Source organism: Mustelus asterias, chromosome 1 (genome assembly GCF_964213995.1).
Source record: "Mustelus asterias chromosome 1, sMusAst1.hap1.1, whole genome shotgun sequence".
Lineage (NCBI taxonomy): Eukaryota > Metazoa > Chordata > Chondrichthyes > Carcharhiniformes > Triakidae > Mustelus > Mustelus asterias.
The window spans coordinates 11,486,614-11,512,037 of NC_135801.1; the positions used below are offsets into that span (position 1 = coordinate 11,486,614).

A 25,424-nucleotide genomic window follows, 5' to 3' on the forward strand; every position below is an offset into this window, starting at 1 on the left:
ATTCTATGTATATTTTGCAATTTCTAGAATTTTTTATCGTTGTATAATATTTTGATTCTACAAATCTTTACCATTTTATCAACATGGTAAATTCAGCAAGTTTTTCTTGTACCAGGTTGGGCACCAGTCCATGATGGAATACCTCAATTTGGATCCGAGTCACTTTGGTCAGTGGCTTTGCCAGTTTAATTTTCTAAGTTTGTAGAGTTGTCATTTTTTTTTCTCAATGACAACATGCTGAATGAGAACTACTGTTTTTATGCACTGTTATGATGTAATGTCAGAAAGCACTTTTTTGTACGAAGGGTAGTAGAGATCTGAAATACTCATTTCCAACCCCTCCTCCCACAAAAAACTATTGAGACTAGTTCACTAGAAAAGTTCAAAGCTAAGGGTTCTGTTAGACGAGGCTGTTATGGGGTACAGGATGAAGGCGGATAAATTGAATGGCAGAATGGGCTCAAAATGTTGAATTGCCCACTTTCCTATTTTCCTTTTGTGTTGCTGCCACCACAATGTTTGTAGCCTGATCCAAATTCAACAGAGTAGGGTCCAAATGACATCTGGCATAAAAGCTGACCTTGTGACCAGGCTGTCATCCCAGTTTCTGCAGGAATCTAGAGCGCCGTTCACTACAGAAACACTCCTTTCATCGGCATAATATTGGATAAAAAGCTTCACTTTAGACACTTCCTCAAAGTATGGTCTCCAAATTAAGCAAGGAATTACCCAAGTTGCTTATGAACAGAGCAGTCCTGACCTTGTGTTCAAGCTTCATCCTGGAACAGGTTTTCTGAGGCACAAGGCATTCCTATCACATGTCCAGCATAATATGAGAAGGTGAAGTGGCCTGAATGCCAGCAATGAAGTTGCTGACATTCATGTTACTTCATGGGGGATTTACGGTCTCGGCCTCGTTCTTTCCAGTGCCCTTTTATCTCCCGGCTCCGCTCTCGTTCTTGCTCTTTCTCACATTCTCTTATCCTCCCTGCTCCACTTTTACTCTCGTAAACTTCACGCTCATTCTCAACAAAATGTCTCGTGGACCGCAGTCAGAACCTTGATGGGTCACAGCAGGTTGCCCACCGCTGACATATTCCAGAAAGGAATTATTTGAGGATCAAGAGTAAATGAGAGAACTGGATATAACTGGTTTGATCTTGGTACCGTGCCTTAACAAAAGGCCTGTCGAAAGTAGCAAGGAAACAGGGGTGCACCGCTACCCATTCTCAGTCATCAGCACCAGCCAGCAAATGCCTGGTTGGCATTTCTATAGTGACTTTTTTAAAACTGCAAGATAAGGTTTATTAATTCTGGCATTTAATTTGTACAAATCCAGGTTAATGATGCAAAAACAATTAACTGTGCATTTTTAAATGTTATACTCCAGTGATAGCAAGGGGAAAATCAACAAATATTTGGATTTTAAATCAATTATCTGTTGTATGAAAATGAGCATTTCTTGCAATCTGAGAACACAATTTTTCAGATCAACTTTCACCAAATTCCTAATTGAACATTTGATAAAACACCATTGGACTGGTTTCTATGCAAAAGCTGTTAATTTAATGCTGTGTACTTCATCTGGGCTTCTAGCATGCTTGATAACATCTTGGATTATTCATCAGGAAAGCTGTGGGATCCAAGTGAGATCCTGGATCGGAGCCTGGCATGTGTTTTCTCAACTTGAATGCACCTGACATTTTTCTGGTGCTATTTACAACCCTTATGATCCGCTACAGCTGGAATCTTTCTCCATGTTCACCACTTCCCAGGGATGTTACAGTAGATTAAACAATAATTAATATTCTACAGCCACTAAGTAACCAGCTTTTAAATAATTAGCGCTCTCTCATCTCACAGTCTCATTAACAAACCTTAGCTTCAAGCATGAAGGCTGCCCTGAATTATCTTGATCGCTCTTCAATGGAGTTTTGAGAATAAGGATGAATGTTTTTACTGCTGTTTTGTTTTCCTCTGGGGAATAGTGGGGAAGTGTTTGGAAGGATTAGTAGGCTGATTATCAATCTGTTTGAACTACTTCATGAACGCCCTTTCCATGACCATTGCGTCCTGGAGTGAGGCTTGAATCCCAGAGCTACTGGCTTATAGGAAGCTGTGTTACAAACTGAGCCACAAGGCCTCTGATTACTGATCTGTTACTTGAACAGATGGAGCAAGACTTAGGCTTGACCCTATTGCTCAAAAGCAGCGCCATATTTGTGATAGAAAAACATGTTTCCCCAATCTATAAGCTCAGCAAACTGTAGGCGATGGAGCTAAGCTAAATATGCTCTTGGCAAGGATTGGGTCTCACTGCATGACTGTTGTATCCACTCAATCAATCACGGCCAAGATCCTTGACAACCTTGTGTTGTTTTAGTAGTGGAGGCTTCAGTACACCCCTTACTGTTTGCCTCTTGCAGTGTGAACCACCCAACATTTCTTCATTGCTAGAAATAACAATTTGGGCCAATTGACCAATGGAGAGTCTTGTGGGCCAGAAGAATGTCAAACATCAGCTGGTCTATTGAGGTCCTGTACAGATTTTGATATGTGGAATTAAAATAATCTTTTGTATATTTGTGTCCTGATCTGAGGAATTGAGTCTCATTTTGATGGGTGGTTAATTTGTCTAGTTATCAGGTTGGCTTTTCATCAAATGAGGGAAATGAGGTTGGTTACCACCCAAACTAATTAACAGACAAACTTTTTTTGTAAAAAAGATAATTCAAGGAATATTTTTGATAAGATTTTATGGGCTGAATTTTGCAAGAAAATTAACAGTTTGGTTACAACACACTCCATCATTTGTGCACAAATCAGCCAGTAACTTCAAGGGATAAAATCATAAAAATTAGAAGCAGGAGTAGGCCATTTGGCCCTTCAAACCGGTTCCATCATTCAATATGATCATGGCTGGTTCTCTATCTCAGTGCCATATCTCTGCTATCTCCCATACTCCTTGATGCCATTAAAATCTAAAAATAAGTCTTTCTATGGCATGAGTAATGATCTTCAGATCTTGCTAGTCAATTTACTCTTCGTTTCACACAAATGCCATCTTGTCCTTGGCCTCCCACTCACTAGAAAGTTAAGGCTTGTGATGAAGAGCATTTTAGTATCTTTTTTAGCTGAATGATAACTTTTGATGCAATACCAATCAACCTATCTGGACCAGAAATAGATCAAATATCAGCTGCCCTATCTCCTTTGCTGCATGTAAGGTTTTTAATTCTATTATTTCTCTGCTATTTTTGATTTGTCTTTGTAAATTCTTTGTGGAGATTCAAAAAAAATCTTCATTTTATATCAGTGTTTTTTTTCTTTCTTTTCTCCTCTTTCCTCAATCAAATGCTTTTGGGTTTTTTTCCCGCACCTAATTTGACTCTAATTCTCCCACCTCCGTTGTTTCTGTTCTTTCTCAAATCTTTGATCCCACTGATTAAGAAGATACGCTGTTGGCTATGTGTTAACTAATGTTCTGGGTTGCCATTGCTGCACTTTTATAACCTTGTACTTTCAGCAAAACGGAGCACGACAAGATGTTGAGTTGTTGATGCAGGATAGAGTCCAATGGCAAAGGCCGCAAGATGTTCCAATCGGCAAGATTTGGTCCAACGTTTTTGATATAGATTTCCCTTCTGACGACTGTAGTGATCTAGTTATTGACTCTCGCATATGGTTGTGTGATGTTCCTGCAATGAAATGAGCTACAATATACTGTTGAATAATATAGGTGATCACTTTAACTTTATCCACAGTCTAAAGGTGTGTAGGTTAGGTGGATTGGCCATGATAAATTGGCCCTTAATGTCTCAAGATGTGTAGGTTAGGTGGATTAGCTGGGGTAAATGCGCGGGATTAAGGGGATTGTAATGGGGGTAGGTCTGAGTAAATTGGTGCAGACTTGATGGGCTGAATGGACTCCTTCTGCACTGTAGGGATTCTATATCCATATTTCTCCAGATTTATGTCAACATTCTGATTGGCTTACATTCATGGTCACGTAACTTGCTGATTTGAGTCTAAGAATGTTGCAAAGAACAATTAAAATCTTAAATACTGCGCAGTAGTCTTTTCCCTTTTACTGCTATAAATATTCTTTTTCATTTTATTTCATTTAAAATTTCAGCAAAATATCACACGGTGGCACAGTGGTTAGCACTGCTGCCTCACAGCGCCAGGGACCTGGGTTCGATTCCCAGTGGGTCACTGTCTGTGCGGAGTCTGCACATTCTCACCGTGTCTGCGTAGGTTTCCTCTGGGTCCTCCGGTTTCTCCCCTCAGTCCGAAAGATGTGCTGGTTAGGTGAATTGGCCATGTTAAATTCTCCCTCGGTGTACCCAAACAGGTGCCGGAGTGTGGCGACTAGGAGATTCTCACAGTAACTTCATTGCAGTGTTAATGTAAGCCCACTTATGACTAATTAATTAGTAAATAAATGTTCAGTTCCCTGATTTTAATTATCTAAACCTTGTAAATAAATTCAATCCAGACTCCTTTTATACTTGAGCTCATTGCATTATGCTCAACTTTTAAAATGTGCTAAAATTAGTGATTCATTACCCTGTAAAAGATTTGCTTTGTATGTTTTAAAATAATACACTAATGGAATGCATTGAGACAGTGGTGCACATCCCATTCAGTACTCTGGTATAGCCTGTTATATAGTTAAAAAGCTAATGAACAAAATCTGCACTAAAATCGTATAAAATATATTACGGCATTCTATACTTGATGTATCTGTTAGACCACACTAATTGTAGTATATATTTTCTTTCAAAAACATTATCTTGAAACGAAATCATGTTTTGGAAATCTTCAAATACTGCAAAAAACATTTGGCTTTTTTAAACATTGCCTTTTATTTCTACCATGATCTATTGTTGCCCTGTAACACTGGGTAATATCTTAAGAGCTGCAGATAAATAAATAAATTCATATGTATAATGGTAATTTATGCCTCGATGCCAGGATAGGGGAGTTGGAAATCCAATTTGGAAATTAACATAAGTTTATTTTTGTAATTGCTGAAGCTATTTAGCAGAGGATTGTGTCAATATAAATCGATGCAACGTGTAGATAAGTGAATCTTGCACATTTTCCTACATTACAAATCTAGCCAAGACTGTTTACATGCAGCTCCAGTTATTATATTTCCAGTGTTGCAGATATTGTTTAGACATCCCTGCGTAAATTTCCTATTTGCCTCTGTGTACGTGTTATCTATAGCAGAGTTTGTACCTGGTCTGTTGCGCAGCACCAGCAGCTCTAGAACTGGAGGCCCTGGACACTTTGTTGGGCTTCAGTGGAAGGAGAACTGCTCCCTTTTACTCCCAGGTGAAGGAGTCCAGCGGTTCCTAGCCTGGACTATTGGAAGGTCCCTCACATCCTCTTTGTCCCATTAGTAACGATGGCATGCAATAAACTCTGCTCCAGTGAGTGTTCAGTCCTGTTGAAGAAATTAGTAATGTAGTGATATTAATGTGAGGAAAGTTTTTATTAATGTTATGCTTTTTAAATAGTTTTTTTTTAGAATTTACATTCTTTTGCCTGCATAGCTAGAAAGATACAGGAATTGCTTTTTAACCCTTACAGCTAGTAAATTATTTAGTTTTCTACCAGAATCTGCAGGAATTAATTTAAAAGCAGGTAAAACAATTTATAGTCATGGAATGTTTTTAAAGTATTTTCTTGTGTACTATATTGAGCAGGTATTTTTCTTTTCAAACTAAACTATTTTGATTTGGAGACCCCTCAAAAGACAATATATCTAGAGTCTCTCTCACTGTCATCTTCGGTTTTCTCTCACTTGACCCCTCCTGCATGCACACCCCTTTCTATTCTCGTTCGTTCTTTCTGCTAACTTAATCTGACTGTTTCTTGTATTGTTTCTGATTTTTACTCTTTTGGATTATGTGAAATATTTTGTAACATTCCCCAACACTCTTAAGCTCGGCACCATCCAGAGCACAGTAGCCCACTTGATTAGCCACCCGTCCACCATTTTAAACATTTATTCCTACGACTAACGCACAATGGGAGCAATTTGCACAATTTACAAGATGCCATAGAGCAACTCGCCAAGGCTCCTTCAACAGCACCTTACAAGAGCAGCAGATGCCTGGGAACACCATTGCCTGCAAATTCAACCCACCCCCCAACAAACCACCCACTATCCTGACTTGGAAATATATCACTGTTCCTTCATTGTAGCGAGTTCAAAATCCTGGAACTCCCTCCCTAACAGCACTGGGGGTGGACCTACACCACATGGGCTGCAGCGTTTCAAGAAAGCGCTCCCCACCACCTTCTCAAAGGCAATTGGGGATGGCCAAAAAAATGTTGGCTTTGACAGCAAGCCCACATCCTGTGAATTTGTTTAAAAATGTAATAAGTGGTATTGTGAAACCTTCATATTTATGTTAAAAATTCCGAGCTTTCATTTTGAGAGTCTTTAAATGGAAGTTGTTCATTTTTTGCTGCTACCCTTCACCCCATTAAATAGTATTTTTCACAGCACCATGTTGTTTGTTCTATACCCAATCTTGAAAACTGAATGTTTTTAGAAAGATAAAATCACATTAACCACAATGAAATTCTGTGTATCTTTGATATAAAGAAAATAACACCAATTGTTTGCAGTTGAGACTGGAATGTTTCAATGTATGTCATGTTTTGTGAGGAACCTGTGTGTGTGTGTCATAGAATCCTACAGTGCAGAAGGAGGCCATTCGGCCCATCGAGTCTGCCGCAATCCCTCCCAGACCACTATCCCCATAACCTCATGAATTTACCCTAGCTAGTCCCCCTGACACTAAGGGGCAATTTCTCTTGGCCAATCCAACTAACCTGTGCATCTATGTATTATATAAAATGTACACATGTAATTAATAGTTTGGAGAGGTAAATAGACAAATGTAATATCTAAATTTGCTGAAAGTATAATTAGCTCTGCAAGTTAAAAACGATTTATAATCTAATATCGAAAATTAGAACTGACACAAAGCTGCCAATATTATCTTTTCACGACCTTTTTAAGAGAAGTTGCTCCACCAAATTAATTTGCTGTTTAAGTACTGGGGAGGGGGTGTGGTTACTACATTAAAAGTTGTTAATGCGACAGGTGACTTTTTCCTGGTCCCATCTTTAAGGATAAATGTTTAAATATCTTAAAATTCCTGAACTGATGTCAAACAATAGATCTGTGACTAAAGTCAAATGAGATATGAGTCCCGATTGGAAGTCGAATTGTGCTTATTGAAATTCTCACCTCCAGTTTGTTTTTCTTTTTTTTTAGTTGGGTTGCTCCTGTGCCTTTCTGCATAAACAAGCTTTTATTCTACTCACCCCTGCCTCTAATCCCCACTGATAAACCCAACTTTATAGATCTTCTGAAAATAGTGTTGAAATACCTGCCCTTTACAGAAAACCTTCCTTGGCCTCTGTAGTTTATAGCATGCATTATTCTCCCCCGTCACTGCTGTTGATGTTTAGGTGATGCAGAAGTGGGGTCTGGAAGTCAAGCATGCTGTGATTGAGAATTTTGTCCGGGTTGGACATTGTCTGATCTGAATCTCACAAAACTGTGTACTTTAAAACTGAGTTTTTACAATCAAGTACCTCCTAAAATCTCAAAGCAGCAATTAAAAATACCTGCTATATAGTATACTTTTTAATTGAGTACTTTATGGTATTTGTTCTTTTGCTTTCTAGTTACATTATTTCCTTAGTAATTGTTTCTACATAGTTGTTACAGCAGGGCCTGATGCTAACTGCAAGCTGTACTTGCTCCAAATATTATTAGTGGTCTCAAACTTGCCACAGTTCACAAGCAACAGTCTATAGTCTATAACAGTTTCCTTTGTTTTTAAACTAATACTAACATATTTGCTGCTATTGCCACACTGCTTTATATGATGTAAATTAAGCATTGAGCCCTGTTAGCAAAGTGTAATCTTCATTTTCTAGCCTAATTGATTAATAATGCTTGCATGCTATAATTTTTTGTTTGTGTATTAACTGATCTGATACATTATTTTAACAATAATTTTAAGCACATTTTTTAAAAAAAATGTACGGAAGTTGATGCTTTCAAAAGTTTTATAGCATGTTTTCAAAGACTGTCATTTAAGTTCTGTTTTCTGAAAATTTTAGTCTCCTTCCTTGCATCGGGGACAACTGCCACTGTGGCTCTGTTGCGTGATAGCATTGAGCTGGTGGTAGCAAGTGTGGGTGACAGCCGTGCAATTCTTTGTCGTAAGGGAAAACATAAGCGACTGACAGAGGACCACACCCCAGAGAGGAAAGACGAGAGGGAAAGGTAATGTTACTGAAAATTTGATACAAATAGTCTAAGGAGAATTATATTTCATACTGTAAATCCATTTGCTTTACTGTAAATCATTGTGATCCACAGCTACATTTATTTGTGTTTCACTTACTTAATGCAAGTCCCTATCATCCATATCCATACCGTCATTTATTACCTTCTGCTGTATTTGTATTGACAGAATTAAGAAATGTGGTGGATTTGTTGCCTGGAACAGTCTGGGCCAACCACATGTAAATGGGAGATTGGCTATGACACGTAGCATAGGAGACCTAGCTTTAAGGTCTGTGGGGGTCATCGCTGAGCCAGAGACCAGGAGGATTAAGGTGAGCCTGCATGTTGCAGCCTTCTGTCATGTACTCTTAGAATTCCATATCTTATTTTCCAATCCAAGTTGAGGATTAAAAATTGTGATTTTATATTATTTGGTCACCTAAATATATTGCATTTTTAAGTATACTAAATCGATCTGAATATTGTTGAAAGGATTTCACACACTATATTGTACAGCTAGCCCTGCTTATAGATAAACTAGAATACGTATTCCTGTTTGGTTGGAGTTATCAAATTTGGATGGCATCATTGAGACTGCATGCTGAAACAGTTTAAAATACTTTTTTTTAGGATGTTGTGACTATTCACTGGACAAAGTCACGACCTAGTATTGTACTAGGTCATGCAGCCCAAAAGCTCCCAGGTTTGATTCCAAATCTATACTGACTGAATTCACAGTGTAGCATTTAGCTTCGATACTCCAGGTCAAAAGGTAGAAATCAATTCAACATCCTTCTCCCCTTCTCCGAAGCTGTCCACCAGCTGGTGCAGGAATGTTCCTGTTTGGAAAGTGGTTGAGAATAGGATCGGGCTGTATCATTTGTTCCAATGAAAGAGTCTGTTCTCTCAGTCAAAACTGGAAAGCCATGTGAGAAAATTTATTAAAGGTTTGCTGGTACCTGTTTAATTGTATCCGAGGAAAAGGTTCAAGAAAAAGGGTCGAAACTTATGGGGAGTGGCAAGAGAATTTATTATATTCCATTATCCAACCGTTTCCTTTTACTTCTGATATCAGCTAATATGTGAGTTCTGTTTTTGCAGCTGCAACATGGAGATGACGCTTTCTTAGTTTTAACAACAGATGGGATTAATTTTATCATGAACAGTCAAGAGATTTGTGATCACATCAGTCAATGTCATGATCCAATAGAGGCAGCTCAGGTTATTATTGAACAGGTAAATGGAGCTTGATTTAATCATGTACCATTTGTTGGGTTTGCATTTACCTATGTACTAGAATGCCCACTCATGTAGCTGCCTGCCTTGAAAGCAAGACTGTTTTAACAACTGACGTGTTTGCTTTTATATTTAATGTGTTTGCTTTTATACTTCATGTGCTAATGTAAGTGCCTCGGTTTGATTCAGGGAACAATAAATGGTATCTGAGTCCATAACCCAGCTTTTGTAAATGAGAGAGAGTTGGGAGGTTAAGTATTAGTCTAAATTTTAAGTCCATTAATTACTGTAACATGAATTAAAATCAAGTACCCAATTAATTTTGCCCAGAACCATATGGTTTACGTATACTGTATTCCTTTTCCCTTTTGAAGGTCATTAGTTGAAAGTTTGTACCTGAGCACCTCAAAATAAATGTGAGCATAAAACAGTTTGTAAATGCTGATTTTTAAAAAAAAAATCCTCTTCAAGGGTCACCAGATCAATGAAAAGGCGCTGATGGTAAAATGGAGCATGTTTCATCCAAACACTGGTCGTGAAAGATATCACATGTGGAGCTTGCAGTATAGAAATAGAACATTTGGACCAACAGTGATGTTTAATTTTTTGAAGTAGCACAACAAACTGGAATATTCGGCAAGAGCCGCATACCCAACGCTTTGGAGAATGTTTAAGTGTGTGTATAACTTCTCAAAAAAGGAGAAGGTTCCAGGTGACAAACTATCGCAGTGCTCAGTGTTTTGGAAGTTATTCTTTTTTTTGAAATAACCAATGATTTATTTATTAAAGATAAAAGCAAATTACTATGGGTGCTGGAATCTGAAACCAAAAGAGAAAATGCTGGAAAATCTCAGCAGGTCTGGCAACATCTGTAAGGAGAGAAAAGAGCTGGCTTTTTGAGTCCAGATGACCCTTTGTCATAGGGCTTTGACAAAGGGCCATCTGGACTCGAAACTTTGGCTGTATTCTCTCCTTACAGGTGCTGCCAGACCTGCTGAGACTTTCCAGCATTCTCTCTTTTGATTTATTTATTAAAGATTGATGTGCAACTGAAAATTTTCAGCTCTTACTAGTGACTCACGTCATCAGATTTATCACTCCCAATGCAATATTATTCAGAGTTGTTGGAGGCCCTTTGCAATCCATGAGTAAGTGTTTCTTTTTCCATAGTGGTTGCACCTAAGGTGAATTTTGGCTGGGTCTGTTTTCTGGCTTATAAATGTGCCTGTTTCATGCATAGATTTGATTTATTATTGTCACATGTATTAACATACAGTGAAAAGTATTGTTTCTTGCGTACTATAAAGACAAAGCATACCATTCATGGAGAAGGAAACGAGAGGGTGCAGAATGTAGTGTTACAGTCCTAACTAGGGTGTAGAGAAAGATCAACTTAATGCAAGGTAAGTCCATTCAAAAGTCTGACAGCAGCAGGGAAGAAGCTGTTCTTGAGTCGATGGTACGTGACGTCAGACTTTTGTTTCTTTTTCCTGACAGAAGAAGGTGGAAGAGAGAATGTCCGGGGTGCACAGGGTCCTTGATTATGCTGGCTGCTTTGCTGAGGCGGCGTGAAGTGTAGGCAGAGTCAGTGGATGGAAAGCTGGTTTATGTGATGGATTGGGCTACATTCACAATCTTTTGCAGTTGGGGATGTAGGTGTAAGTAGTGAACGCCACCATTTCTGGCAGGTGGGGAGCGTTGGGGACCTGGTGAAACTAGTTCGCTTTATGATCTCTGATCCATCCAGCTAACTTAATGGGACTGTCGTAGCTCAGAATTAATGCACCCCATGGTACTAACCTAATAACTTCTACCAATTATCAGTGAGGATGTATGCTTGCAAAATGTATGTTTCCCAGCACTTCAGACAGAGCTGTTCCTGCCATAATGTGAGACTGCAAGAGTATGAGGAGCAGCTTAAAAAAGACCAAACTAAATCCCAGACTGGAACAAAATCAAACTATCTCTGGCTTAGTTCCAAAGCTCGCTTGCCAGAAAGATCAGCTTTGTAAACGTTCACCAAGCTAGAGGGAACAAAAACAGGCAAAGCACAAAAGAAAATATTCAACTTTATCTGATTTTTATAGACTTGCCATTAGCCAAGGGGCTGGAGTTATGACTGATCCCAAAAAAAAACAAGGGGATTGCTTCAATGTAAAGAGATAATTGCAACACAGTGAATATTTTTATGCAAATAGTTCAAAAATTAAGAGTTCTAAGATAAATCCAACATTCTCATTCTCCCAAAGGGAGCATGGGGTAGAGAATTGATGATACATTGCTGTAGCCCTGTATTCTACCATCCTCCAATTGTTTGTGACTTTGGTTAGGGCCATTCCATTTTGGCAATGTGAGAAAGAGAAAAAGGTGAACGTAAGGGATTCAAGTAGGGTGTTTCGGTGGGGGAGGGGTGGGGTTGTTGAACATGGGGCTGGAACCTGGCACAAATATTGTGAATAATATTGGTTTTAAAGGGAATAGCGGTATGCCTGTAGACCATGCAGCAATATGAATATTCCCGTGCATGCTTGAGTTACTATGCGTGAGTGCCTGCACAAACTGATTGAAAGGACTCGGGCTCAAATTAACTACACACAGGGGGGAAAAAAAATTGGTTGGGAATTTGGTGGAAAGAACATAGAAACAGCAGGACGTAGTTCTATACACGGTGAAGCAGGACATTGAGGCTGAGACTAAAGGAAGTGGGACCATAGGCAGCTGCGTAGATGGTCTTTGTCTTGTCGGAGAAGCACTCAGTATTTGATAAAGTTGAGAAATACAGAGGCAGTTTATTGCAGCAGAAAGGAGCCTCGGGTTATGCTGGTGCTCAAGAATGATTGACAAATAACGTATGGTTTTTGCTGAGGAGATTGGCGTAATAATACTTTGCTTGGTCAAGCCAAATTTAGCAATGGGTCAGTTGTGTTCCTATTTTGCGCAAAATTACACCCCTCAAATTTGAGGTTGGGAAGAGGGAGGTTGAGCAAGGTGGAATTGCCAAAACTGATAGTTTTATCAGGGAGGGAGGGAGAAAGAACACATTTAAGTGAAATAGAGTTGGAGTCACGATGAGTGGAGGACCAGATATACGGACTTAAGAATTTGAGAGTGAGGTTCTTGGGGGAGTTTTTCCCCCCCCACATCAACAGTTGGTGACAGTCAAGAAGCTAAAGCAGTATGGATGGTTAAAAAAAATAAGACAGTGATCACAGATTGCCCTGTTGGAGATTGAGACTACAGGAGCAGAGAGGCTGAGAACAGGCAAGATTGATGGAGTTGCCATGGATAAAAGAAACAAAGTTTTTATATGGTGGGTGGTTAGGAGGAGTCCAAATTCAGAAGAGATGGGGTTAGCAATGGCAAAAATAAAATAAAAGCAGATGCTGGAATCTGAAACCAAAAGAGAAAATGCTGGAAAATCTCAGCAGGTCTGGCAGCATCTGTAAGGAGAGAAAAGAGCTGGCGTTTAGAGTCTAGATGACTCTTTGTCAAAGCTAAAAGGCAGAGAAAGTGGGAGATATTTATGCTGTAGGGTGAGGGAATTAAAGATGAGTCATTGCCACAAAAGCAGGGGGAAAGGCTGCCAATGGCAGTCCATAGAGAGAATAGAAGGTGCGATTGGCCAAATGGCAGGGAAGCTGAAATCCGAGGGTAAGCTGTGACAGACGAAGATGTGGGGGGAGGGGGGTGGAAGAGAGGTAAAATTGAGAAAAGGGTGGAAAGAGGATATGGCGAAGATTTGGTTTGATAGAAATTTTAAGGCATCAGGAAGATGAGAATGAATGGAGTTGAGGTACGGATCCTGCATGATCTAACAGTCTCAAGTGATGGACTGACCTCCACTTGTTCACTTAACCCCTGCATTCGAAGAAACAAGGTTGGGCACCTTGAAAAGGAAGACCTGATAGCCAAGTGACTTAACTAAAGTTAGTTCTTTCTTTAAAATAGTTTTACCCCGAGAAGCATTTTACTTTGACAGTGTAATGATATTAATCTCCTTTTTGTTGCAGGCACTGCACTATGGTGCAGAAGATAACAGTACAATTATTGTGGTGCCGTTTGGTGCATGGGGAAAGCACAAGAACGCCAGCACCAGCTTCTCATTCAGCCGTAGCTTTGTCTCAAGTGGAAGATGGGCATGAAGTGCAAAGACTGTAGTCTGTATCCTGTTTTCAAAAAGTATCCATATTGCGGCCACTTTCAAAGACCACAAACTTAGTGTTCCCATTTGGTGAATGTTCCTACTGTTAGGACAGTAATGTGAATAAAGGCAGCTAGCCAGACATAGAATCAGAACATTGCTGCGTCATTTTAACAAAGGGTTTGACAACTGGACATAAATAATTGGTCTTTGCAGAAGAATAGGCAGAGGTATTGACAATTCACTTGTAATGTCGGTTTAACTGTATGAAAACTTTTATATAAACTCTCAAATGTTTTTTTTTTGTTGTAAGTCACTATCTGGCAATATTCAGCTTAGTCCAACAGGGCAGAGACAATATGTGCCCATACTAATGTGTTTTCAGTTCTGGCACTGAAACAAGTAGATTTGTTGGAATACAAGTACTGGATGTTACATCCGACACTGGGAATTTGGAGTAAAACATTGTATATTTGTGCCATCTTCCAATAAACTAATACCGTTTATCTAATATATCCTTGAAAGTATCCGGTATTCCTCTGCTCTGAACAATTTAAAATACATTGGAAGAAAATTTTGTCCTGTCCAATCTTGAGCTACTTTATTGCTAGTGTTCAACCAGCAAAGGTTTTGCAAGCACTTAATCTTTTTCACTTTTCCCTGACTGTCTAGTTTCCTTTGCTTCAAGCATGGCTGCCGAAGCACAAGGAGAACTATATTTCTATGCAGTCTGGGAATTTGAGCTTTATTGCATTGTCACTGGAGCTTGTGTTAAGAGATTTTCGTTTGTTCCACATTGTAAACTAAACGTGGTTGGTGTTTGAAACTGAAAGGTTAACTGCTAATACTTAACAGGTATGGGCTGTCACAGTAGTTGTAACTTCTGCCTCAAATATCTGCGACTCACTTACAGAATGGCTAAGTGGGAATGGTGTGCCTTTCTAGCCCTACTTTTTTCAGCATTCATCTTGAATGGAATGTGAGAAGTGTAAAGTGTAGTACATTTGTATCTATGATGTGACTTTCAGTGCAGAGTAATGGGATCTAACGATCCCAGATCAGAAAGGCATTAAAATTAGTCTGTTTTGCTCCTGAATGTGGGCCTAAATCATTTATGCCTCTGAAGCTTCTTGGGTTGAGCACCATTTAAATGCAAGTCTTTGTAAATGATACAAAATATTTGAGATAGACTGAATGCCTTTCCTTTGTTATTGTCTCATGCTGTTGAATTTACCACAATATTAAGCCTCAGTGTCTCTCTGTAGTCCAAAGATGTGTGGGTTAGGTGGATGCTAAATTGTCCCTTAGTGACAGGGGGACTAGCTAGGGTAAAATGCATGGGGGTTATGAGGAAAGGGCCTGGGTGGGATTGTGGTTTGTGTAGACTTGATGGGCGAATGGCCTCTTTCTGCACTGTAGATTCCGTGATAAGATCTGTGATAAGAACGAGCACAGCTATGTGATCTTGAACTTTCCAATAGTAATTGGAGGGTGGCAATCTTGGGAGTATAACTTGGGTTAAAATCTCCCCCTTTAATGCTTAAAAAAAATTACAATTCTGACTAAGGTCAGTAATGAACTTAGACATACAGACTCCTCTTAGGGCAGGGAGATGTGTGAGGGGCAAGAAAAAAATGATCAAACTTGATGGCACAGTGTGGGCATTATGGAATAAACCAGCAAACCACTTTGTGGGTATAAAGTATGAATGGGAGGGAACTCAAGAAAGGGATATGTTCTTTATTGTAATTCTGAAGAATAATGTAAATTGGCAGTTCAAGTCATATCAGCATGTGTCTTTCCTTCCTTTCTCTTGCTTACCACCCCAAATCCCACCGTCTGAAAGACTGACTTGAGATCCTTATTTTAACAGTGGCATTCTGCAAACCTCTCGAACCCTTGCAATATATAGTCAGGATTCGCTTATTTTTTTGAAGCAACTCTGCATGGTACACACTGGCCTACCTTAAATTTAAACTAAGGATTATCCCTTGGGTTTAATTTCTTCAGTCATGATAATGTGGTGTTATTATTTATAAATAGGTCAAACTAAAATGCTGTGGGTTTAGTCATGGTGTGGAAGCCAGAGGTAGGAAGGGATTTTCTGCAGGTTTCGTCCAGTTTGGATCGTCTTCATTTATGCGCTTATTTATCAAAAAAAATGAAATATTCAAAAATAATGTGATTTTTATAAAATGTACATGTTTTTAACCATGTTTTTCCATATTGTCCAGCTCGCCTATGGCATCAGTTAATGTAGCAAATGGTAGAAATTTGCAGAGAAGATTTAGTACCTCAAAGTCATCCGTACGCCAGCACACAGTGCAGTAGCTATTTTAACTGTGATTTTAAACCAGCGGGATTTACCGTCTTTTTTCTCTTTGGCGTAAAGACTGATCTGCACTTGGTATGTGCTGATAACTAGAAATTGGATAAAAGCAAAATACCATGGATACTGGAATCTGAAACAAAATCAGGAAATGCCAGAGGATCTTAGCAGGTCTGACAGCATCTGTGGAGAGAGAGAGAGGCTCTGACGAAGGATCATCCAGACTCGAAATGCTGGCTCTTTTCTCTCTCTCTCTCCGCAGGTGCTGTCAGACCTCCTGAGATTTTCCAGCGTTTTCTGTTCTTGAATTAGAAATTGGATCCTTGGAATGGTTGTTGGCGGTGAAATGAACATTGCGTACGATGCAGAGAGATTTTCAGAAGTGCTTGCTGCCATAATGTGGCAACAAACCTAATTGACCATGAATTTTGTTAAAATCACCATATTCAAAATGGTTGATATTGTCCAGATATTTTATGACTGTGCATGTGGGTACTTCTCTTGTATTATACTGTGTACAATATGTAAATACTTGTGTTGTAAATAGCATTAAATCAGTAAATGTACATTAGAACTATATTTGTCCTGTTTATTAAATATGTACTATACTATGGTTAAACTGGCTTTGTTTATACAGATTTTGCACTTGTATTTTAACCATGTCTTTTTATGAGCCGTTAGAACCCTAGCAAGCTAAAAGAAAGGATCAGTTACATTTTGGAGGCAATACTAAAAGGCGTGCATTGTAGTTATCTGAAGGACTGCTGTTGGCAAGCTACAGCTATGAATTCAACTTTTAGTGAATATTTTCTGTTTCAAATAGACCTCGATTTGGAAGGAAATCTATTCTTTAAAGGAAGATTGTTTGCTTTTGTTGGGTAGTCACTGCACTGTTTAGCACATAGATGTTTTCAATATATAGTACTGTACTGTATTCTGAATAAAATGTTTGATTTTGTATGCTTTGAGTGCATACAGCTCTGGTATACCTCTGTGCGCCGCTCCCAAAACACACAAGCTTAGTCCGTGCGATTAGCCAATCTGGACAATGAAACCTAAAAATCTGAAATATAATAAGACAAATGGCATCTATACTCAGTATAATGTACGCAATGTCATGTTGCTCTACCAGACTGGCTGGCCTGCTGCAGTGTTTGGATGTAAATTTATGTGCTTATTGCAATCAGTACCCAACTGTGCTGTGGTATCACTTGATTGATTGTAGAGGTGTGCAAATGTGATTTAGTGAAATCAGTAACTTGAATGACTCACCTCAATCACCGCTTATTGGTGATAAATTACTCTTCAGCCATTACACGCCACACAAAATTATCATCTTTAATTTTAGTGGAACTGGAGAACGATTAGTTGTGTGGCCCTAGTATTGTCTAAGGCAGCACTGTTAAGAGCAGCATATCATGAAGGTGGTGGTTGTAGTTTGAACCTTATAGCTATGTTGGGCATGTTACTGGACTGATAATCCAGAGAATTCCAGTTCAGATCCCAACGTGTCAGTTCACGCGACCTTGACACTGCCGAATTTTCTTAAACCCAACTGGTTCACTAACACCAATTTTTTTAGGGAAGGAAACCTGCTCTTTACTCGATTTGCCTATATGTGACTCCACACCAACGTGGTCGACTCTTAACTACCCTCAGATGTGACCTAGCTTAGCAAGCTGCTTAGTTCTTTGAACCTTCAGTGCAGGAAAGAACATCCTTACTGTGAATTATCCGGAAGTATTTTTTATTGACATGAATGCCTTTCATCAGATTTGGATCAAATCATTTGGCTAGTAATGTAGAGCAGCAATTAAGCTGAATGGAATGTGAAAGCAGCTGTATAGAGAATTCAAGCTGTCTTTTAATTGTCATTAAAATGGAGCAGTGCTGCATTTGTAGTTGTCTTCATTTTCAAGTATGATGTGTTTCTTATCTGTTTTATTTCCCTCGGTTTAATTCTAGTACACACAACCATTATTTGCTGGGGAATTTGCCAAATTAATCTGTAATTACAGCAGCTGTATATTAATCAATAATATGCGATTACGTTGCCTATATTTGTAATATGGCTTTATTCTAATTTGCTTTGGAAGTCTGAGCTTTGTGAAGGTTTTCCATATCAAACTGTATTAGAGTTTCCGCTTTTTCCCTTTTCTAATGTCCTGTTTAGGAATTGGAAGATATTACTTGTCTGATGCTGGCTACGTTGCATCTCTTTCAAGTTCAAATTGTAAATGTTTTGGGTAAAGCATGATGAAAACAGCACATACTGCTGTTGTACAGTAACTGTGAAAAATGTAAGCTGTATGTAACCTTTCAGTATATTGAAATAAAATTATTTACATATAATCTTGTATATGTGTTTTGTAAAGTCTTTTGCGGGGTTTGAGAGTCACTGGCAAGGCCAGTGTTTGTCGCTCACCACTTAAGCGCTCTTATTTCTGCGAGGGAGGATCATTCTGCTAACTTACCTGCCCCCCCCATTAAATCTTTAGTAAAATATAATAATGGCTGGCACAGTAAGTTAGCACTGCTGCCTCATTGCACCAGGGACCCAGATTTGATTCCGGCTTGGGTCACTGTCTGTGTGGAGTCTGCATGTTCTCCCCGTGTCTGCGTGAGTTTCCTCTCGGTGCTCCAGTTTCCTCCCACAGGCTGAATGATGTGCTGGTTAGGTACATTGGTATGCTAAATTCTCCCTCAGTGTACCCGAACAGGCGCCAGAGTGGCAACGAGGAGATTTTTGCAGTAACTCAATTGCAGTGTTAATGTTCTTGACGTATAAATGGCTCATTTTCTAACTTTTATCATAGAATCCTACAGTGCAGGAGGAGGCCATTCGACCCATCAAGTCTGCACCGATCCCAATCCCACCCAGGCCCTATCCTCATAACCCTATGCACTTATCATAGCTAGTCCCCCGGCATTTACTTTTATTGGCTTAATTTTACTTGGGGAAAATTGTGGCATCTTTCCTGCTGCCCCGGTTGAGGTCCTTGCCTCTGGCTCAGTCGTAAATTATCCAGGCAAAGTGGGATCTCAATCCACAGAAGCTTAGTCCTGCTTCAGTCTCTGCAAGTAAGCTGTTTTTGTTAACTGTCATTTCTACTCTGTGCAAAGGACACTTAATGTTACTGTTATGTAATACAAAGAAGATTAAGTAAGCCAGTTTATGCCACTCCCTTGGATGTGGACACGCTTTTTAACTTGTTGGGAGAATAGAGATGAACTTGCCAACATTGGCTCAGGCTTCACCTGACATCCGCATAATCAACTTTGGCTGATTCCTCAGATACCTTGGTGATAGCTACCATTGGATTGGTTTCAAAGATTAGTGCGGGGACAGATAAGGGAATGACCTGCTATGGTCCTTGTCCATGAACTTAGCACGGTCTCACACTTGGCTCAGTGAACAGGACGATTGTATGTTCAAAACCCCTCTCCATAATCTAACCTGACATCGCAGCTCAGCACAAATGATACATTGTCAAAGGTGCCATCCTCTGAATGAGATGTTGAACCAGGAATGGGTTCTCAGGTAGGTATGAAAGCTCTCATGAAGACCAAGAGAGTTCTTCCAAGTGCCTGGTGAATATTTATCCTTCAACTAACAACACTAAAATTGAATCACGGGACATGCATCACATTGCTGTTTGTGAGAGGTTGCTGTGTTGAAATTGGTTGTTGAATTTCTTACAATGGTGACTACACTTCAAGACCACTCCTTTAGCTGTTAAGCAGTTTGGGGATTAGGAAAGGTGCTATATAAATATCAGCTCTTTGTTTAACTGCCAGAGGACTGCACATGGGACATCACTCCAGTGTGACTCCCCAGATGCAGTTGACTAAGGAAGGTTGCAATTGGTCACAAAAACTGTAGGAATAACTGGAAGGTTAGAAAACAAATTTGAATGTGTTCGTGTACACTCAACATTGCATAACACCGCTATACTTTCTGACATCTGTCTAGCTATGTGAGGAGAAAAAAAAGGTTAGAATTGCAGAATGGGTTCCTAATATTTCCAGAACAAAAGAATGGAATTAGAATGAGTCATCTAATGTGTCAAATCCCTTAATTCCACCAACCTTCTACAACCTGCTCCATAATGAACAATACTCCACCCGAGCAAGGGTTCCAGAAAGTTCCTTTTTGCCTTCCAATTTCAGTTTACCTACTTAAACTTTCACCTGATGTAATTTGCTCTTCATCCATCTTGTTCCTTGGTGTTTTAACGGCCCATTACAACTCTGTTTTATGACCTTTAATTCTTCCCCTGATTGAATTATTCAATATTTAACAAATTAGCATTTTGTATATGGGATCTACGTGTCCATGGGATCACCCAAAGATAATGAAGTCTTTTTTCCAAAAGTCACTGCTACATAGACACCCAGCATTATCCCACAAACAGATTCAAGATGAAAAAGTGCTTCTATTTAGTAGGGCCATTTGTAACATCATGCTGTCCCAAAATGGTCACTACTTAAAATGTAGGAAACACAACAGCCAATTAGAACATAGAACAGTACAGCACAGTACAGGCCCTTCGTCCCACGATGTTGTGCCGAACCTTTTCCGAAAGCTATCCCAATCCCTATCATTCTAGTGTGCTCCATGTGCCTATCCAATAACCGCTTGAAAGTTCCTAAAGTGTCCGACTCCACTATCACAGCAGGCAGTCCATTCCACACCCCAACCACTCTGAGTAAAGAACCTACCTCGTACATCCCTCCTATATCTTCCACCACGGACCTTATAGTTATGCCCCCTAGCAACAGCTACATGCACCTGAGGAAATAGTCTCTGAACGTCCACTCTATCTATCCCCCTCATCATCTTATAAACCTCTATTAAGTCATCTCTCAACCTCCTCCGCTCTAAAGAGAAAAGCCCTAGCTCCCTCAACCTTTTCTCATAAGACCTACCCTCCAAACCAGGCAGCATCCTGGTAAATCTCCTTTGCACTCTTTCCAGTGCTTCCGCATCCTTCTTATAGTGAGGTGACCAGAACTGCACACACTATTCCAAATGTGGTCTCACCAAAGTCTTGTACAGTTGCAGCATAACCCCACGGCTCTTAAACTCAAACCCCCTGTTAATAAACGCTAACACAGTATAGGCCTTCTTCACGGCTCTATCCACTTGAGTGGCAACCTTCAGAGATCTGTGGATGAACCCCAAGATCTCTCTGTTCCTCCATATTCCTCAGAACCCTACCTTTGACCCTGCAATCTGCATTCAAATTTGTCCTACCAAAATGAATCGCCTTGCACTTATCAGGGTCAAACTCCATCTGCCATTTTTCGGCCCAGCTCTGCATCCTGTCAATGTCTCTTTGCAGCCTACAACAGCCCTCCACCTCATCCGCTACTCCACCAATCTTGGTGTCATCCACCCTTCAGCCCCCTCCTCCAAGTCATTTATAAAAATCACAAATAGCAGAGGACCCAGCACTTGTGGTACACCGCTGGTAACTGGTCTCCAGTGTGAAAATTTTCCATCCACCACCACCCCCTGTCTTCTATGAGATATGATGTGGATAGCCAGTTACTTATCCAATTGGCCAAATTTCCCTCTATCCCACATGCTCACAGGAAGATCCACAAAGAGCAATGCAATAGAAGCAGGAGTAGGCCGTTTGGCATTTCAAGCCTGATCTGCCATTCATTTTGATCATCAAATTTAATATCCTGATCCGCCCCCCCCTCATCCCATATCCCTTGATCCCTTTAGCTCTAAGAGCTGTATCTAATTTCTTCTTGAAATCAGACAACGTTTTGACTTCCACTACATTCTGTGGTAGTGAATTCCACACATTCACCACCCTCTGGGTGAAGAAATTTCTCCTCTCCTCTCAAACTATGACCGCTAGTTCTGGACTCCCCCACCATTGGGGACATTCTTTCTGAATCTACCCCATCTAACCCTGTTAGAATTTGATGAGTTTCTATGCGATCCCCAGAATAATAATAACAAATCTTTTTTCATGATGGTAGCTGAGAGATAAATATTGTTCAGGACTCCACAAAGAATTTCCCTGCTCATCTACAAAATAATATGACCATACGTAATCAGAGCAGAAGCAGGCCATTCAGCCCCTTGAGCCTGCTCCACCGTTCAGTAAGATCATGGCTGACCAGTTGAGTTCCACATTCCCCATCTACCCCTCAATAGCCTTTGATTCCCTTGCTGAACAAGAATCTATCTACCTCTGCCTTCAAAATATTGAATGAACCCGCTTCCACCGCCTTCTGAGGCAGAGTTCCCAAGTTGCATAACCCTCTCAGGGAAAACATATTCTCCTCATCTCTGTCCTAAAAGGGTGACCCTTAATTTTAAAACAGTGCCCTCTAGTTCTGGACTCACCCACAAGAGGAAACACCCTTTCCACTTCCACCTTTGTCAATACCTTTCAGGATCTTGTATATTTCAATCAAATCGTCCCTCACTCTTCTAAGCTCCAGTGGAAACAAAACTAGTCTTTCCAACCTATCTTCATCAGTCAGCCTGCTCATTCCACAAATAAATCTAGTAATAAAAACAGAAAATGCTGGAAAAAGGCATCAGGTGTGGCAGCAGCAGTGGGGAGAGAAACAGATTGAGTCAGTAAGACTCTTCAATCTGGTAAATCTTCTTGTTTACATTCTTGGAGACTGAAACATCACACAATGTTCTCACCAGTCTCACCAATGCCCTGCATAACCGAAGCATTACATCCTTACTTTTATGTTCAATTCCTCTCATAATAAAGGATAGCATTCCATTAGCCTCCTTGGTTACAGGCTGCACCTGAATACGAACCTTTTAAGACTAATGCATGAGAACAACTAAATTCCTCTGCATCATGCTGGCACAGTGGTTAGCACTGCTGCCTCACAGCGCCAGGGACCCAGGTTCAATTCCAACCTTGGGTGAGTTTGCATGTTCTCCCCGTGTCTGTGTGGGTTTCCTCTGGGTGCTCTGATTTCCTCCCACAGTCTGAATGACATGCTGGTTAGGTGCATTGGCCATGCTAAATTCTCCCTCAGTGTACCCAAGCAGGCGCCTGAGTGTGGCGACTAGGGTATTTTCACAGTAACTTCATTGCACTGTTAATGTAAGCCTACTTGTGCCACTAATGAACAAATAAATAAAACTCAGCCGTGAAATCTTTTACAATAACCCAAGTAGAGAGACTGGACCTTGGTTCGGTATCTCATCTGAAAGAGAGAACCATAACTAATGTAGCAATCTCAATAATGGGCAAGTTGATCTGATTTGATTATTATTTTTATGGCTAAGTACTGGGTTGAACACTAGAAGCACACAAATGCTCTTGCTATAATGGCAATATATACACATTAGAACAGCACAGTGGTTAGCACTGCTGCCTCACAGCGCCAGGGAGCCAGGTTCAATTCCCAGTTTGGGTGACTGTGTAGAGTTTGCACATTCTCCCTGTGTCTGCGTGCGTTTCCTCCGGGTGCTCTGGTTTCCTCCCACAGTCCAAGGATGTGCGGGTTAGGTTGATTGGCCATGCTAAATTGACCCTAGTTTCGGGGGAATTAGCAGGTTGCGGGAATAGGACCTGGGTGGGATTGTTGTCGGTGCAGGCTCGATGGGTCAGATGGCCTCCTTCTGCACTGTAGGAATTCTATGAAAATAAAAACACAAAATGGAGTGTTTAATTATCATTGAAGACCTGACATGGCCCTGAATCCTTGCAAGCAATACTGTGGGAAATTGACAAGCAAGAACAAAGTACCAATCTCTGAACATTTTATCATAAATTATAAATTTCATAGTTACCCAAAGCAATATGCTATCGTTATATGAGATATTAACAGTGTATCCAACAATCCATAAGTACCAGACCTGGAGCAAATCCAGACTTGTATCACATATTTTCTGCATCTCCAGTGGGATTGCAACAGTCTGAAATACAAACTTATTCATTTCAAAATTTCCTTTTATATAGAGTATCTTAATTGTTAACTTTATCAAAATCTGCAGAGCTGGAAAACTTTCATTGCTAGTCTGAATAGTTCACAAGCAAGAAATTATTAGCAGCCAATTTTTTTTATCAAGGGAGTGCATTCCACAAGAAACACCTGGAAAAACAAACTGACAGATCATTGAATTTGTCTCAATCACATAACGCTCCCAGGAATTCCTTACTCTTTCTGGTCCAGGGAACTGGGGAATGGGGGCTTTGGAGAGATGGAGACTAGGGTATGGGGCTCAAAGGAGATGGAAACTGGGGAGTGGGACCTTGAGAACAGACAGAGACTGGAGTATAGGGGCTCAAAGGAGATGGAGACTGGCGAATGAGCATTTGGAGTAAGGTGGAGATTGCGGAATGGGGACTCAGGGGAAGATGGTGATTGGGGATAGGAGGGGCCAGGGGAAGAGACTGGAAGCAAGAGAGGAAGAACGATTTCCAATTTTCCTGTCCTCTTTGCCTGCTCTCAAGGTCTTCAGTCGTTGGTGGAAAACTGCAAGTCATTATTCTCAACTACAGTTGAGTGAACCCTTATACACGGCCAGGGACCCAGGTTCAATTCCAGCCTTAGGTCACTCTCTGTGTGGAGTTTGCACTTTCTCCTGTGTCTGCGTGGGTTTCCTCTGGGTTTCTCCTACAGTCCAAAGATGTGTGGGTTAGGTGAATTGGCATTTTAAATTGACCCTAGTGTCAGGGGGATTAACAGGTTAAATGTGCAGAGTTACGGGAATAGGGCCTTGGTCGGATTATGGTCGGTACAGACTCAATGGGCCGAATGGCCTCCTTCTGTACTGTACGATTCTATGAAATCAAATTAAATTTGTAGGAGACCTGTGGTAACATGTCATGTGATTTGATATATAATCAGAGCATTAGGTAGCAAAACCCCTCTAGGAATGTCTCTCACAGAACGGCAACCTGGAATGTGGGGTGTTGGTCCAATACTAGGTTTCATGTTCCTTTAATGTAATTATAGTGTTATACCTAAATACAAAGCAGCATAAAGCCAACATTATGTTCCCATCTCAGCTCAGATTTGGAATAATGCAGACATCCTGGAGTTTCAAAGCTGGAGGCTGAGATCAGGAGGGGTTGAGGCCTGACAGGATTTGAACATAAGGGTGTGTAAAAGTGAGGCCTTAGGGGACTGTAAACCATTGTAAGTTAACGAGCATATACAGCCCTCATGAAGCAAAATTTATAAAATTGTTAACCCTGATTTTCTCTCACTTTATGCCCAGGTCAACAGAGGAGCAGAGAATTTTCTCCCAATCGGCAAGTTAGAGGCCATGGAATCATAGAATGCTCAGCTACAGAAAGGGGTAGCCAAGAGTTTTCCTCTTGAATCTACTAACCTAGTAACACTTCCCTGTTTGCTCTCTGTCCTTTCTGATATTCCTTTTT

General features: G+C 40.2%; 1 protein-coding gene across 2 annotated transcripts in view; it reads left to right on the forward strand.

Moving 5' to 3' along the window:
* ppm1kb (protein phosphatase, Mg2+/Mn2+ dependent 1Kb) overlaps positions 1-15,244 on the forward strand; it is a 35,634-nt gene extending 20,390 nt beyond the window's left edge. For both annotated transcript variants that reach the window (XM_078209373.1, XM_078209382.1), the window contains exons 4-7: positions 8,161-8,326; positions 8,517-8,661; positions 9,431-9,565; positions 13,576-15,244. In XM_078209373.1, the coding sequence (XP_078065499.1) occupies positions 8,161-8,326; positions 8,517-8,661; positions 9,431-9,565; positions 13,576-13,707 (578 nt within the window). In that variant the 3' untranslated portion in view covers positions 13,708-15,244. The remainder of the gene's footprint in view (positions 1-8,160; positions 8,327-8,516; positions 8,662-9,430; positions 9,566-13,575) is intronic.
* The last annotated feature ends 10,180 nt before the right edge of the window (positions 15,245-25,424 follow it).